The sequence below is a fragment of the Papaver somniferum genome, chromosome 10 (genome assembly GCF_003573695.1).
Source record: "Papaver somniferum cultivar HN1 chromosome 10, ASM357369v1, whole genome shotgun sequence".
NCBI classification, from domain to species: domain Eukaryota; kingdom Viridiplantae; phylum Streptophyta; class Magnoliopsida; order Ranunculales; family Papaveraceae; genus Papaver; species Papaver somniferum.
This window is the reverse complement of record NC_039367.1, coordinates 21,153,186-21,171,099: the sequence shown is the minus strand read 5'-3', so window position 1 is coordinate 21,171,099 and position 17,914 is coordinate 21,153,186. Positions and strand designations below refer to the sequence as shown.

General features: G+C 35.1%; 1 protein-coding gene and 1 pseudogene across 1 annotated transcript; one reads left to right on the top strand and one right to left on the bottom strand.

Moving 5' to 3' along the window:
• The first annotated feature begins 387 nt into the window (after positions 1-387).
• On the top strand, positions 388-4,687 carry LOC113315383 (annotated as a pseudogene).
• A 5,731-nt stretch (positions 4,688-10,418) lies between these two features.
• On the bottom strand, positions 10,419-16,526 carry LOC113315381 (hypersensitive-induced reaction 1 protein-like). Its single transcript, XM_026563671.1, has 2 exons — positions 16,290-16,526; positions 10,419-10,760 (listed from the first exon to the last, which is right to left on the bottom strand). Exons 1-2 carry the CDS (start codon positions 16,524-16,526, stop codon positions 10,419-10,421), a joined length of 579 nt encoding a protein of 192 aa, XP_026419456.1.
• Positions 16,527-17,914: the final 1,388 nt, after the last annotated feature.

The following is a 17,914-nucleotide window of genomic DNA, read 5'->3' as shown; positions in this document are numbered from 1 at the left end:
GAAGGATAATCCTCACTCATCTTTTTCACTAAAATCCAATCATATTCAGACACACCATTTACTGCAAAGTGAGTGACACCGGATTCAATAGCTGTTTGAATGATTTGAGGGGCAAGATTGTATATTCTTGGATCCTGAAGGTGGCAGTGTGAATCAAATAGCTTCACATTCCTGCTACTACCACTATTACTGCTGCTGCAGCTGCAGCTGTCCATCATCATCATCATTATGAATCTGTTCATTCTCGCTTTTCGAATCAGTACTTGTGCTTCTTCTTCGTCTGTCTCTCCGTCTTGTGTGATGTATTTGATTCACATATAGATCGTGTTTTCTTTACATATGCATGGTTCCGATATCGCCTGAATTTAAGGCGCATGCATGTGCAACATGCAGGTGAATTCACAACAACTATAATGATTCATGGGAAAGATAATATTGATAATTCATTCATCGACTAAAACAAGTACAGGCCAGTACGATCTCCCCAAAAATAATAGGGGAAAATACGTCAGTCGGTGCTAATTACAGTTGGAGTTAATAAAGTTCCAAGCATTTTATTTTTGGTCGGCCAAACCAAAAATTCATTAACAAAACCCAGCAGACAACATCTTGGAATGGAAGAGAGTTCAAAGAAGCAACTCAGCCAAACCTGTAGTTCACTAAATCAGGCAAAGTTTTAAGCATAATGTAGCAAGCTAGGGTTTGCATTTATTGTAAATGCTAATTAATGATTAGCTAAGTCAACTGGAAGAATATGGAGAAAATAATAGTGAAGATAAGAACACCTTGGCTTTGTTGGCTCACTGGCTAGAAAGGGCTAAACATGCGACTAACATCAAGATTAAGAGAAACTTATTGTTAATTGTCTAATTATTGGTTAATTAATTTGATTACAAACAGCTAGAAAGTTCATTTTTGCTGGCTTTGTGGATGAAAGCGCTAAGCATGCGACTAACATCAATATTACTTATGTATTCTGTAATCATGTATAATGTTGGTATTCTCTGATGGTTCTACATGTTAATGATAACTTCCTCAAAAGCCCATACATTCACAACTCCAAAACTCTTTTCATACTTCTTTTTTGGTACAGAATACATTTTTTTATCTTCTTTTTCTTTTTACCGAATTTAGAATGAATCTGAAATTTAAAAGATGTTAGTTAACACTTAATGGTGACAAGTCATTGGTATTTTAATTTAATCTTTGATTTTGATTTGGATCATGTTTATTCGCATACAAACCAAAGACTCAAAAAAATTGGCGAATTGTGGTCACATGTTCAAGTCCCATCTCTAGTGAATCTAGGTCATCTAATTTTTTGCCGTGATTTTGGACTGAGAATCTGAATTTGGTGTGTTTTTTCAGGTATGTCAAGATATGATTGCTCCATTGTCTCATTACTTCATTTATACAGCGCATAATTCTTATTTAACTGGGAATCAACTCAATAGTGAAAGCAGTTGTGTGGCAATTATAAATGCTTTAAAGAATGGTGTGAGAGTTATTGAACTGGATATATGGCCTAGTTCTGCAGGAGATGACATTAAGGTCTATCATGGAAGGTAACGACCGACTAACTTTTTATTTGCCATTGATATCAAAATTTACCAAAACAGGTAGTTTGTTGTCTTTTACAACCATGTCAAAACTGAGGACTCTATTGGATTCCAAAATCATCGCTATACCTGCCTCACGTAACCTCGAATTTTAGGAACTCAGGTCCTTGTAGTCCATATAGAATGTTGAATTTGTTATGTATTACTTGTTTATCTTAGATATCTGACGTAAGCGGATAGAATCAACTGAAAAATGGGAAACCAACTTGGTGTGAAGAAGTATCAAGATACCATTTTGGTCATTTAAGAAATTGTAGCTTTTTTTTAAAGAGCTAATGAACTGACTTAATGTTGATCGACAGTGATTTCACTTTCCACAAATGTTTTCATGAGATTAGGGAATCTTGTTTGAAGTAATTCATATTTTTCTGTTTCTGTAGGACTCTGACTGCTAAAGTGCCATTCATTGATTGCTTGAAGTCCATCAGGGAATACGCATTTGTTGGGTCCGAATACCCTCTGGTGGTAACTTTGGAAGATCACCTTACTCCAGAACTACAGCTAAAGCTGCTGAGGTGGGTAATTGGTTCTATACAGTTTTAATGATTAGATTTAAGGCACGTACATACGTTTCGACTTTCAGGTGTTTTTTCATGACCTGCAGTCCATTGTTTTTGGTTTTTAGATGATCACTCAAACTCTTGGAGATGTGCTTTTTACATCCTTAGAATGCTTAGAGGAATTCCCATCACCAGAAGCATTGAAGGGTAAAATCCTTCTTTCGACTAAACCACCAAAAGAGTATTTGTATAGTAAGGATTCATATGAGAACGAAGCACTCTGCGAGGACGATAAAAATGATAAGAAAGTCACTGAAGATAAAAATGACCTAGACACTGAAGACAACGGTGGTGAAAGTGAAAATATTGATAATTCTGAAGATAAATCATGCTCATTAGGAGTTCATAAATACAAGAGTCTTATTGCAATTCATGCTAAGAAACACAGGGGTGGGTTCGCCACGTCTCTCACGCTAGATCCTAGTAAGGTTGAACGCCTCAGTTTGAGTGAACAACAGCTTGAAAAGGGAGCGGAGGATCATGGAACCGAACTTGTCAGGTAGTTATATACTCAAGCTTGAGTGTTGTTTTGTGATTACGTTCCTTTTTTCTGTGTATATGTATATATGGCTATTATCTTTTCTTAGTGAATGAAATTCTGTTTCTAGATTCACCCAGCGGAATCTGCTGCATATATATCCAAAAGGAACAAGGTTTAATTCATCAAATTATAACCCGATGATTGGGTGGATGCACGGAGCTCAAATGGTAGCATTTAACATGCAGGTAGTTCCTGCAGTCTGGAAATTTAATAAACTTTTACATAATTATATACTATATTTGGTTGGACTAGTTTCACTCTACTTGGCCAGCATCAAGTTTTTCCAATCTCTACTTCACTATTTCACCTGAGCGTGTTTTCTCCTCTTGAAACTAGACTGACAAATTTTCTTGGTCATCTGAAGGTTCACAAAACTTAAACTAACATGTGAATATTCCTATGGCAAGAAACTGTGTTTGATGCAGGGAATGTTCAGATCCAACGGAGGGTGTGGTTATGTGAAGAAACCTGATTTTTTTAATTAGAACGGATGAAGGAAACAAGTTATTTAATCCTGGGGAAAAGTTGTCAGTGAAGACATGCTTAAAAGTTAGTATTTTAATTTCAAATTTTAAGTGTAATCATTTTTCTTTTGGTTGATAAGCCATTGAATGAGCTCTTATTCTATGATATGACTGCTGTACATACACAGGGGAGAGTGCACATGGGTAATGGATGGGATTCTGATGTCAAGGCATCACATTTTGACTCATACTCTCCCCCGGACCTCTACTTGAAGGTAAGTATTTGATTCATTCTCTGCGTAGCTCTTAGCTTTAGAAGCCCTGCGTCTCACTAACGTTCAGTTGACAACGCTTAAATATCTGTGCCTTTAGACTACCAGGCATCACTTATTTAGTCACGATTATGATAAATGATGTTCTCATTTTAAATTTTTTTCTTCTAATAACCAATATCAGAATACAAATAGGTCGAGGGCTTAAAGTAGGCACCACTTGAATGCAAATAGGTTTAGCCACTTAAAACTGTAACATCCTGTACTTATTTTCTCAACACAATGAAGAAAAAAGTAGGTTAACGAAAACTTTTAGCTAATCCTGGCATAGATATGCTCTCTTAGCCATATAGCATCAGTAAAGAAATTCAATTCTCTGTACAAATGCTCGAAATTGTTTACTCACAACAGCCTTGGAGCCTCCTCCATCATGGTACTCTACCTGGTTGAAATTCTTGAAACTTTGAGTCGGAAACACTTTGATTTTAGAAACTCCCTGAGCTAATGTCCAATTCAAAACCTGTGATTACCGCTAAAACTTCTGCAATAAAATTACTTCCAGCACCCAAACCAACCGCCTGAAGATGTTCTCTTACAGCTGAAATTTTTAAACAAGTTCTGGTTTCAAACAATCCTTGTTTTAGTATTCTGGTTGCTCGATTCGGACTTGGATAATTAGTTTCCTCCCTTGAAAGTTAGTGGTTCTTAATTGCTGCATACCTCCAGTCAGATTGAAATGTACATTGAGTTAATGCGTTTAGATTATTGAGTACTGATGAAATTGGTCTTTGACAGGTGCATATAGTAGGAGTTCCAGCAGATGCTAAAATTTTTGAAACAGAACCTTTAGACGATAGTTGGACACCGGTTTGGGACCAAGAATTCTCATTCCCGTTGGCAGTTCCAGATTTAGCAATACTTCGTCTTGAAGCTAGCGACCATGATACGGGTGAGAAGGATGATTTTGGTGGCCAGAATTGTTTGCCTGTTCGGGAATTAAAATCTGGTATTCGAACAGTTCCTCTCTACGACCGAGAAGGCAAAAAATAAATTCGGCAAAACTTCTTATGCACTTTGAGTTTGTATAGGAGGAATAGTATCTTCTTTTAAGTTCTGTCATTGAATTATATAATTCTGTAATTATAATTATATTATATTCTACTCGGCTCTTGTAATCCAAGGAATAAAGCTGTAAGAACTTGGATTGTTACAGAGAAAAATTTCTTTTTCTGAAGAACTATTTTGTGTCGATATAATTTAAACAGCTAATAAGTGAACTGCAATGAATGATGCATCTAAATGGGTCTTGGGCCTCTTGGCGGCCAGCTGAACAATTCCCGACTACTGACATTTCTGTTTAGAGCAAGTCTTATTGTGGAATCCATCCATTTTCCATCTTCCACGCCACCTCAGCATTTGGAACTGTAGATGGAAGCGCAATTGTAATGGTGGAATAGTAGAAACACTATTCTTAATGGATCTAAAAAAACGTAATTAAGAATGGAGCTAAAAAAACGCAATTAAGAATGAAACTTTTTTTTCAGCCGTTAGATTTCAACAACTCATTTTAAATCTACGGATAAAAAAAAACGCAATTAAGAATGGAGCTTTTTTTCAGCCGTTAGATTTCAACAACTCATTTTAAATCTACGGATAAAAAATAAACGCAATTCTTAATTGCGTTGTTTTAGCTCCATTCTTAATTGCGTTTAACGTTATTCTTATTGGCGTTTAGATGGATTCCACGGACCCTTCCACCAAACCATGGAACCTTGCTTGGATTTTCTGTGGAAAACCTCAACTTGGAAGCCACTAGATTTGACATTCCATGAATTTTCCACACTTCGAATAGGTTGGATTCCACCATAAAACTTGCTCTTACAAGTTTAGCTTGATTTTCTATTGTTGCATCGCTGCAAACTCCATGGCAGTGGCAATACATTTTCATCGAAGAACTAGAAAGGCAACGAAGAAAGAAGCAAAAAAAAAAAAAAAAAAAAAAAAAAAAAAAAAAAAGTGGGGTGGAGGGGAGGGGGGTTGGACCGGACTGGTGTGCTACTCGTCTAGCCGGATCAGATCAAATCGGGTTATATTTCAAGTAAACACTTGGTCTATCAATTGTCGAAACCTATTAATCATCATTTCCGGCATCATGGACAAGAACGAGAACGACATAAAATAATTTTCATATTGTATTTTTATCAATGGTAGCACGATATTCGCTTTTTTTCTTAATTGATTGTTTTTTCGGATAATGGATCATTTGTCCAAATATTTTTAAAACATGGTTCTAATGGGTATAGGTGAAATGGACACAAAAAAAATAGCAAGGATAAAACTGGATTCATCCTGGCTTAAACTTAAAATAATAGCGAGGATGAAACTGGATGCATCCTGATGTGAATTAAAAATAAAAAAAAAGTATTTGAAAATGGGTAGGATGAAACTGTTTATATCCTGGCTATTTTTACATTTTTTCCATTTAAACAGTATCAAAATCTAGATTTTTTTTCACTTAGGAATTGTTGATTTTGGTCTTTTTAACCAATTTTGTGTTGTTTTTTTTTATGTAATATACGGGCTTGTTAAGAGCAGACTGAACCTTCTTTGTTGGTCGAGTCTGCAAGAAAACATATCTGAAGTACAGCTGATAAGATGATTTTTCAAAATCAATTATCTAGAAAATAGAAAAATATGAGCCCTTAGCCAAAAAATGAACTATGATTTTGGGCATACTGAAATCTTATTAGGCATACTGAATAAAAACTAAAAAGGATGTGAAATAACAAAATCAGAAATCCCCTTAACTCAATTTATTTTAATGGCAAATCTACCCTTTACATATTAGTGTTAGTAATCTGGATTAGTGATTAAAACTTTTGTTTAGTGATTAAGATAATTTTCAGAATTATAAAGGTTTGTTTAGATGAAAAAATTTGGGGAAAAAAATCAAAGTTTTTATTGAGAAGGAGAAAGTGAGAAAAATATTCTTCTTGATTCAATGGAGGATGAGGAGGGTCATTCTTCATCTAAAAAACCTAGGAAAATACATATCAACTACACCAATGATCCAGAAATGGGTGATTTCTTAGATTGTGAGAATGATTTTACACAAACTCAAACTCAAGATGATGATTTTTATGAGCCAAATCCATATGATGAATACATAGATGAGGAACCCAATGCTTCTAACACACATGTACACTTCTATTTTATGTTTAATCTCACTTTTGTAGCTTGAAATCATCAAAAAAAAATTGTATTTTTCATCATGGTTCGGCGAACCAGGACTATGTTCAGCTTAAAAATATAAGCCGAACCCATTAAATTGATGAACAGTTCGGCTAGCTGAATTTGTTAACGTTATACGCCGAACCTTCATTTTTCAACTTCCAACCTATTTGCAAGATCCTAGTTCGGCTTATATTAAAGTCTAATAACAAGCCGAACTTATTCTTGAGAGTTAGGTTCGGTTCTGACTCTAAATATCGTATCAGCCGAACTATATATTTTTCCAAGTTCGGCTCATATTCAAAAAATCACATCAACCGAACATGATACTGATTTTCCATGAAACACTTAAATTCATACACATTTAGGGGTTAGGCTTTTTATTACATATGTTTTCTATTGTGCAGCCTTTTCATAGGATGAACCAAACAAAAAAAGTGAAAATTACTAAAAGCGTTAAGAAAGTGAAGTCTAATGATGGAGAATACCAAGGTCCATATTAAAATCAATTAGATCTTATCTTCAACTTCAAGAGAATGAAAAGACAAACACAGTGCAAAAAGAATGAGGTCATTCCGACATCGGACGAAAAGGTTATGGCTAAAACAAGATCAAAAAACTTGAGTGTGCAAAGAGAAGGTTCGGCTGATAACTCAACAACACGAGCTAGCTGAACCTAGAGCCTGCAAATCAATATTTTCGAAGTGTTTACAGAGAGAGGTTCAACTTGAAAGTGATCTAATCGAGTCAGCCGAACCTGACAACCACCTGGGGTAAATTTCACTTCTCAGGTTCGCCGAGAAGGTTTGCAAGGTATTAGCTGAACCTGACACTGTTCTAGGACGTATTCAATACACATTTTGAGGTCCGGATAAAAATTGACATTTATGGTTTAGCCGAACTGTTCATAGACACTTTCAGAGTGAAATTTCAAGAACAGTTCGGCTCAAAACTCAACTCAATTATCAGCCGAACCCGCTACTATAACCGTCAAAAACCCTAAGTGTTTAGCAATTTAACCCATTCAATCCATGAAAAACAACAAATAAAAGATTGGGTTTGTAGGGAATACCTTCTTATCCTCATTTCAGTATTTGGATCTTCAAATAGTTGAATTTCCGATTCAATTTCCGGTTCAATTATAGTTTTTACACCTTCATCTTCAATTGGTTCTTCTTCTTTAATTCATGGATTGGAAGAGGATTTAGAACACCTGACGTTTTATTTTTTCTTTGTACGATCCATTATATAGTTCAATATAACTGATGATCGAATTTTCACGAATCGATAATTAATTACAGTGACGAAAAAAAATCTGAGAGAAAAGGAAGGTGGTTTGGATGGAGGAAGAAGAAGAGATGTTTAGGATAGTTTATTTTTAGGATTTTAGGTTCAAGGGTGTATAGGTAATTGAACTACCCAATAGACACCCCTTATAAGGTCACCTAGGATGGGAAAACTATTTTGTATGCCTTGAAAGTTTTTGGTATGCCTAAAATCATAGTTCCAAAAAATTCTTTGACCGGTTATATAACCTGTACAGCCCAGCTGGTGATACCTAGAGTGGTTGTATAACTTAAAGAGCCCAGCTGTTGGTTGATACCTACAGAATATGAATGTTTTTTTTGGGCACCGTTGTTTTTTTAGGACTATGATTTGATTTGAAAGGGACTATAGTTATAAGGGGTGTCCTAAAAGGTAGAGATGACTAGTTTAACCTGTAACGTAATTAAAATTATAACTAGTCTACAACTTCTTCCTCTATTCTACTATTTTTCTTCTTCATCAATTTATGATCATCTAAACCTGATCATATACAAATCTAATCAAAATCATCAAATTTTCATCGTCGTCGATTCATTGAAATTTCATCGTCGATTAATCAATTTGTTGTAAATAAACTCGTCCATAAGTATTTTCCCACAAACCCTTTATTTCTAATTCGTTTTTGATTGAAATTTTGAGCAGTAGTCATCAAAATAGTTTGAATATGGAGGTTATAATGGTAAGTTCGGTTAGGATAATTTTGAAAAAAAACCTAGTGTTACAACCGAACTTATAAAGATGAAGAAAACTTCGGTTACGAATTTTTTTTTGTTCCTAACCAAACGCCTGAGTTCGGTTAAGTCGCAAAAAAAAAACTCCAAACCGAATTCTTCTCTGTATAGCCAAATGTTGAGTTCGGTTAAATCGCAAAAATAAATTCCTAACCGAACTTTACTCTGAAAAGCTATATAATGAGTTCGGTTAAGTTGCAGTTTTTCTGCTAACCGAACGAAGAGTTCGGCAATGTTTTATAAACGTTGCGATCATGCGGAACTTATAGATTTTAAGTGCATGGAAAAACTAAGGGTTTGGATGAATGACTGGTTTGTAAAGATTTTGCGAACCTACCGAACTTTGTTGTTCAAAGTTCGATTACAACGTTGTCGGGTCGACCGAACCGAACAAAACTCTGTAAACTCAAGCATAATAGTTCGGTTACATTTGATTTTTCATCATCTAGCCGAACAAACAAAACTCCATTAAAGTTCATGTTGACTTACCTGCGTATTTTGGATTTATTAACCGAACTGCATTTGCAGAAAGTTCGGTTACATGTTCTTCATATAATATAACCGAACTATGTTGACCTAGTTGAAATTTTTTGTTATAATTTTCATTTTGAAGATATTTTAGTCCATGTACAGCAACATTAACTAAGTTACAAGCATATCTTTGTACCCAAAGGATGTTTTTTCTCCATATTCACCCATCTCAAAATATTTTTTTTCTCCGTCTTCTTCTTCTTCAACTACTTTAATATTCTACTTATTTAAAAAAAATCATCTATCAATTTAACCTTAATCAATGATTAATTACACTAACTAATCATTAGACAAAATTAATCAAAAGGGTAATGCTGACATTTAGATAAGGGGTGACTTAGTTTTACTTCAAATATCTTTCCAAGAAAAAAACAATGGTCCCCATCCAAAAAACAGTGGTGCCCAAAAAATCGTTCAAGAATATATGTAAAAACTTAAGGCGACAATACAATCCTAGGACCAGTACATACATGTCCTTGCATAATGCTAAAGGGGTTGACGTTGCTGTAGGCAGTAATACCTTTGTCACCTCTATGTGAACTTCCAAACGTGATTTCTTATTTCATCATTAGTTTGGCGAAGTATCTATGTATTTATTTATGCTATAAACTATTAAGTAACAAATGACTTTTCGATAAGGCACTCTGACTAATTGATTCACATCCCTGAGATTTTTCGATCAATTAAACTCACCACTTGCTTCTTTTTTGTACTTACAGTCTACTCCACACTTGCTTATTTTATATACTTGCAGTTTACTCCAACAGATATTCAAGAAGGTAAAAGATAAATAGAACAATAATGAGGTTTTAGCACATACTTATTATTTTGATACTTGAGCACTATTTTAGAAGTAAGCAGATTTATAAACTCTAACAAACCAATCCATATTACTTAATCAGTACTTCCAGTCACACAATTAATCCCAAAACGCAAACATAGGATATACATACTGCAATCTAAAGGTAATAAAATGCCGAGTGTTGCTAAAAGGAAACGTGAATATAGACACACTGCATTTTAAGTAGTACTATAAAAAAACAGGGATCGCTAGTTGTAGTTTCAGGACAAAGGCGAGTAGAGCTGGAGACTAAGTTATCATTGATTTATGGCATGTGAGAAGAAGATCCCTGAAGTAGACCATCAGGGGATTTGAGTGGCCACGTTGCGAACAACACCTGGAAACATTGCAGAGGATTTAGAGGCTGCACCAATTTCCTTCATTGTGTCGAAGTATTGTGTTACTAAAACCATGTCCGTAACATCCTTTGCATTAGTCCCAGGAACGTTGACTGAGAACCCTATTACATTGTCTCTGAGCCCATCAACAATGGCTTGATGCTGACGAGCGATACCCAGTCCAGAGAGGTATTTAGATTCAGCCTTACCCTCTGCTCTCTTTATCTGTAAAATTTTCTCACCCTTTGCCTTTTCTGTTGCTGCCAATCGTAGCCTTGAAGCAGAAACCAAATTTTGTGATGGGATCTAATAATTTATAACAAAGAGAGGAAAGATATGCAGAGATTGATGTACATATGAAGAGTGAAAGAGATACGAATAGAGCGATATAAAAAAAAGCATTAAGATAGATGATAATCAAAGATAATAATGTTAACTGAATAAATAATCGTAGTGGTTCTCCAAACAAGAAAACTAGGCCTTATATAAGATTACATGACCTGACTAGGTAAAGAAAAAGAACACTGCCTAAGCTAGGAAAGAAAATACTTGGAAGAAAAGTAATACTCAAACAAGAGTTTGATAAATAAAATAATAGGAAAAATGTACTACATCAGTTCCCCATTTTTGAAAGAAACTCGCCCTCGAGTTTATCATTAAAAAGAACCTCATTCCCTCCATGAAATGTGAAAATTTCTTACACATTGAAAACATTAGAAATGTCCAATTTGATGGAAGATCAATGACATAAGCATTGTCACTGATTTTCTTAAGTACCTTGAATGGTCCATACTTTTTCATCTTTGTCTTGTTGTAAGTTCTAGTAGGAAAGAGCTCTTTTCTTTGATGAACCAAAATAAATTCTCTGTCTTTAAAGGTCTTTGTTCTTCTATGTTTATCTGCAGCTTTTTTGTATTTGTTGGAATCTTCAAGTTTTGTTTTTACTTATTGATGAATCTAAGAAGCTTTCTCAAGCATATTATCTTCTTTTTCATTTGACTATCACAGCTTTGGAAGTACTACCAAATCTAAAATGTGATTAGGAACTTTAGAATATACTATCTCAAAAGGTGTCTTACCTGTAGATATGTTGACTGAAGTGTTAAAAAAAATCCATGCGTGGAAGGAGAATATCCCATTGTTTATCCTTACATCCAATATTCTTGGCTCGAATTAAATTTCTTAGAGAATGATTGACAACTTCAGTTTAGCCGTCAGTTTGAGGATGAGCAGTTGTGTTGTACTGCAACTTAGTGCCTAAACGCATCCATAATGACTTACAAAAGTAGCTCAGGAATTTAATTTCTCGATCGTAAGTGATTATTTTTGGAATTCCATGTAACCGAACCTGAAAAAGCAAGGGTACAACAACGACACCCAATATTTCGCTTAGTAATATGTATGGACAACTACAATATAATTCCAAGAGAATCAATTAGACAGTCAGACTCAATCGATGAAAATATATCCAAGACCTGTAACTCTATTTCTCAATTCAAATCCGCAATCAATCAAATAGGAATTTGCGAGCCCAATTGAATATAAGAAATAACTTGGACGGTATCAAAAACCAATATCCAAGTGTCAATCAATTTAATCAACAACCAAAGGTTGGATTACCAATTAATTGAACTTACGCACAACCTGTGATATTTCTATTATATAACAAAATATAATGCGGAAAAGAAATAACACAGATACCAGAAATTTTGTTAACGAGAAAATCGCAAATGCAGAAAAACCCTGGACCTAGTGCAGATATGAACACCACACTGTATTAAGCCGCTACAGACACTAGCCTACTCAAAGTTAACTTCGGACTGGGATATAGTTGAACCCTAATCAATCTCACGCTGATCAAGGTACAGTTGCGCTCCTTACGTCTCTGAATCCCAGCAGGACTCTACGCACTTGATTCCTTTAGCTGATCTCACCCACAACTAAGAGTAGATACGACCCAAAGTCGAAGACTTGATAAACAAATCTGTCTCACACAGAAAAGTCTATTGTATAGATAAATCTGTCTCCCACGGATAAACCTATGAGTTTTATTCTGTCTTTTGATAAATCAAGGTGAGCCGGAACCAATTGATATGCCGAACTTATATTCCCGAAAAATATCCTAGAAATTTCAATCACCTCATAATAATCTTAATCGTATGGTAGCGAAGCAAGATATTGTGGAATCACAAACGATGAGACGAAGATGTTTGTGACTACTTTTTATCTTGCCTATCGGAAAATAAATCTCGAGCCAATCTTAGAGAAGATAATACTCAATCACGATAGAAAACAACAAGATCAGATCACGCAACTACAAAGAAAATAGGTGGGTATGGCTTCACAATCCCAATGAAGTCTTCAAGTCGTTAACCTACAGAGTTTCGTGAAAAACCTAATGTTAAAGGAGAACCGACTCTAGTCACAACTAGTATCACACAGCAGGTGTGGGGATTAGGTTTCCCAGTTGCTAGAGTTCTCCTTTATATAGTCTTCAAATCATGGTTTGCAATCAATGTTACCTTGGTAACAAAGCATTCAATATCCACCGTTAGATGAAAACCTTATTAGACTCAAGCTAATATCCTTCAACCGTTAGATCGAACTTAGATTGTTACACACAAATGAAATGTACCTTCATTTAGATATGAGTAACCGTACCTAAACGTGTACACCTTGTTGGATCAACAATAGTTAACCGAAGTTAGCCATATGAACACTTTCATATCAACCATATTCATCTTAACCATAACTTGTTCAAATGACCGAAATTAAACTAGTTCTAGAGTTGTTCAACTGTTTATATTCTCATAGAAGTATATAAGGCACAATTGAAGCAAAATCGATTTTGATTCACTCGAATCAAGTCATGAACATTATAGCCGCGGTTTGCAAAAGATTGCATTCCTTAATATATAAATGTATTAGTTCATGAACAAACCGATTTTAGGACATCATCCATTTAGGTATGCGTACGTCTATGCGTACCTAAATGGCCAGACTAAGTTTGGGTTTTTCCAGTACGGGAACTGGTACGCATACCATCCATACTCAGCAGAAATTTCGTGACCTGAACCTTACGCCAGTACGCGTACCGGTTTGCATACCATCAAGAAAATCCCCGGACCTGAACCTTATGTGGTTAGGTGTTGTTAGGTTTCTGCTGTTGTTTTAAGTTGAGTAAATGGTCCAAAATCAAGCAACCCATCTGAGTTGTTCTGTTGCAAAGATGATTGTCGGAACTCTCCGCTTCTATGTGTTTGTAATAGTATTAGAGTATTGGTCAAGACCACGCGATCCATATTTTGACCAGCGCTCGGATTGTTGGTTTTCAGTTATTCTCATCCGTGTAGCCTGGAGAGTTTCCCATTAATATTAGCATGAACAAAAAATTATCACGTCACGATAATAATGTAATTCAAAATTCATCATAAGTTTTCTCTAAGGTACTAATCCTAAGATTTGAGTTTCTTCTGAAGTGCACTGCAAAGACATTGGTCAGAGCTTACCACTCGCTGTTGCACTGTGATATCCATTTGCATTAATATGAAGCGCAACAATGGAATTAGAGGAAGACCTGAAAGTCCATAACTTCTTATGGACTTTTTCTTTATGCAGTAATTAAGTTCGTACAAATCTGATAACACAGCAGCCGGACCTAGTTTGGGTTTCGCCAGTATGCGAACTGGTACGCATACCATCCAAACTTAGCAGAAATTCCCGGACTTGAACCTTACGTCGGACTTTCTCAAAATCAGGTACGCATACGGGTATGCATGCCATGGTTCCCAGACATGGATTACATATATGCAAGTATGCATACTACACTTAAATCCAATTGTTCTAAACTCTCATTTCAACCATTGAAACATTTTCGGAAGAAGGGAATAGCTATCTTACACAAACTATTAGCTTCAAAGCAATTTTCAAGTGTTCGAATGATCAATATGAAACATTCCGAGTCTACGTAAAATGATTGTCTCACACAAATCATGTAAGATGTTACCAGGCGATTTTCACATGATCACCTATTGACTTTCGTCAAGAATATAAGATTAACTTGGTTAAAGCGAAAACTTACCAACACATATTTCGAGAAATATGTAAGCAAGTTAAACTCAGCTCGAAATATCAAATGTGCATATATGAAGTCTATATAGTTATACGACTTTTGTCTCAAATAGAAGATAGAGTATATAGACTTTTGAGTGATGTATGAGTTCAAGTCTCCACATACCTTTTGTTGATGAAGTTCTTCAAGCTCCCCTTTAGTAGTTCTTCGTCTTCAATCGATGAACGTCGTGAAGTCTAATGCTCAACTACACTTTATATCCTAATCCGAGACTTATCTATAAGTAGACTTGAAATCAAGACTTATAGTTTTGACAACTAAACTTGACAACAAGCTTGAGATAGCAACGCTTGCGAGTTCGACCGAGCAGTGCTCTAACGATCTCCCCCTTTATCAATTTTAGTGACAATACTATCAATACATATGGAATACAAAATAGATAAACTTTGTAGATCTCAATCCAAATGATTGATTTCCTTGGTTCTTCAACATTACTCAAAACCTTCATCACTTTCAAGTACTCCAATGATTCTCAACGTGTTCAACTCAGCATCAACGTTGTTGAAGATTCGTATCCATAACAATGAGAATGTCATAGTATTATCACACAACATCAAAGTTCAATTGTATCACAACTTTGAAAACAATACTATCGTGATATGTATCACTTCCCCTTAGTCAATACTTCATCTCACATAAAAACCGCTTCCTCTTATATAATGATCCGTAAACCATATGTATTGGTAATGTGAACTACACATTAATTCTCCGCCTTTTTGTCTGTAAAAATTGGAAAAGGTACGAAAACTAGTGGGATCCTAATGAAATTTCCATAGAGATACTCCATGACCAAAAGATAACAACATATCAACTTGTTTAGATGCCATCAAATAACCAAAACTAAATGCATTCATCAATGAGTTTATAAAGATACAAGATAACCCCTACAATATTCCACATCCGCACTCCCCAATTTGGAAATTAAGCACAAGTTAAATTAAGAACTCTCCCCCATAAAATGTCATTCCCGAAAGAACAACAAGAGCGACCTTACTTTCACAAGAAAAGAAGGATTTCTTTGGATATTAAAAAATCATATGAAATATGAATTTGTATCCAAAATACTCAACTAAATTAACCACAAGAGAACCCATGATTAATTTAATCGGAAATGCTCACGTAAGAGAACTTACGAAGCCGCATAGTATTTACACAAAGATGTGGATCAGGGAAGACCAATATTGCGGAATAAACAAAGATTCATTCTATATTTCATCACTATTTGCATAGAGACATAATAGACTTAATCTTTGTAAACAAAAGTTCATCCTATCTTCCATCAATATTTGTATAATGACATAATAGGCTTAACTTTTGTTTGTCAAAAGTTCATTCAATCTTTTATCAATATTTGCATAATGACATAAGAAAGACTTAACTGTTGATATATATGGGACAATCATACTTCACGGACGCAAACACACATATCTCATAATAAGTTGCAATATATAAAACCATAAATATTAATATTGCAAAACCATCTTCCAAATAAACTCTAGAATTTAAATAAATCTAAAAACATTGCAAGATGAAAATCGTTGGAAATAGCTATGTGTACTCACAACAATGGCTATTCCAAACCCCAGTTATCCTTCTTAAAACACAAGAATAAATTCTCATAAGAAGTTACCTAATCACTAATTGAAAAACAAACAACTCAAAGACTAATACAGCTGAACCCACGTTAATTAGAGTTCGTTTACAATGTCTTCACGGGTTTCAAGACCTTCAAGCTTGTGACTGACAGCATCGACAACCTCTTTAGAGAAGATATCCTCTTTGAGAAGATCCTTAACATGTGAATTCATGAGAACAAGTTCAGAGTAAACCTTTTTCAGCTCAGTTCGTAACACATCAAGATCCTTCATAGAGTTCTCAAGCTTTAGTTTTGCTTTCCCGAGATCATTGAGAAAACCGTGAACCACTTCAGCAGAGACCATCTCAGCCTTTTATTTATCTTGATGATAATATGCATAATATCATGATGCACCAGGATTGGTTTCATCAGCTTCAACAATGGTCCTTCTCTTCTTTAAGACGAACTCAAAATATACAACATCATCAATAAAGTTTTCCGGTAAATCTCAAGGACAAGGAGGGGAAGTCATTCTTGATAAACAAAAACCTGGAGTAAACGTACTCATAAAAAAGATTTCTGTATTTAAATAGTTTCACAGGGAAACATGTTTTAGGGTTTCCAGAGATGGTTCGTGAAATATAACCTGGGTACCCGTACGAACACAAACTTGACCCGTCGCTGGAAAATACCCCAAGCATAACGCCAGAAAACTGTTTGTATAGCGATGTTTTGCTACGTGAATAATCACAAATTTTAGCTCAATAAATTTTACACTCTCACTGGAGAAGCATAACAGTAGCATTTTGACATAATTGAAATTTCAAAAATAAATTAAAAATCAAAATATTGACAGGACCAAATACAAATACTTATGCAGAAATGTTTGTAAATGATAATCCAGCTGAGAACGATAAGAAAAAAAAAACTAGAGAATCAGAAAACATCTTGCCATCAAGTATACCTGATCATATCTCACTCAACCAAGATTTTTTGTGAGTGAGTTTTCAACCTTGTGATCAATTAGCACAAGTATGAGCCCTATGCTCATTAAATAAGTGATGTTCACAGTTGAGTCTCTTTTTCCTTCCAATTCTAGAAAAAAATCCTTTTTGATGTGAAAAATCATAAAACTTATTGTCATCAAAATAAGAGACAAAGTTCCTTACCAGAAAAAGTTTGTTCGGAGGATTTTTACAGTCTGTTTATCAAATCCTTGTATCCTTCAATTATCAAATTAAGATTGTCATTCGCATCTCCACTATTTCTTCCATCTACAGGAACTACTTTCACATCTTGAACATCATCCTTTTCAACAGGTTGGGAGGGACCTCTCTGAAATCTCCTAGATCAAATTGTGTTTAAACTACAATTCGTCCGACCATTCGATGAGCAAATTGAACTGACTTTCCTGGAAGCAATAACATGGTGGGTACTACGACCAATAGGATTAGACATCCGAATGTCAATTACACCTTTGAGAATTAAATCCAAGGTGTGTTGAAGTCGAACAATAAAGTTGTCATTCAACCTTGATTTGGTTTTCCGTTCGATGTTTCCTTTTGAATCACAAAACAAACACATTTTATGATCACTTAAGGATAAGTGATTAGAGTGAACAGACTTAACGAAATTGTTAGGAGATTTCTTCCAAGCGATGTGAGGTATCCTTGATTAGAGGAAGATGAAAGCATATCTTTCTCAATATGAAGGGATTCTGATTTTACTTCTGGAACTGAAATTCTCACAGTT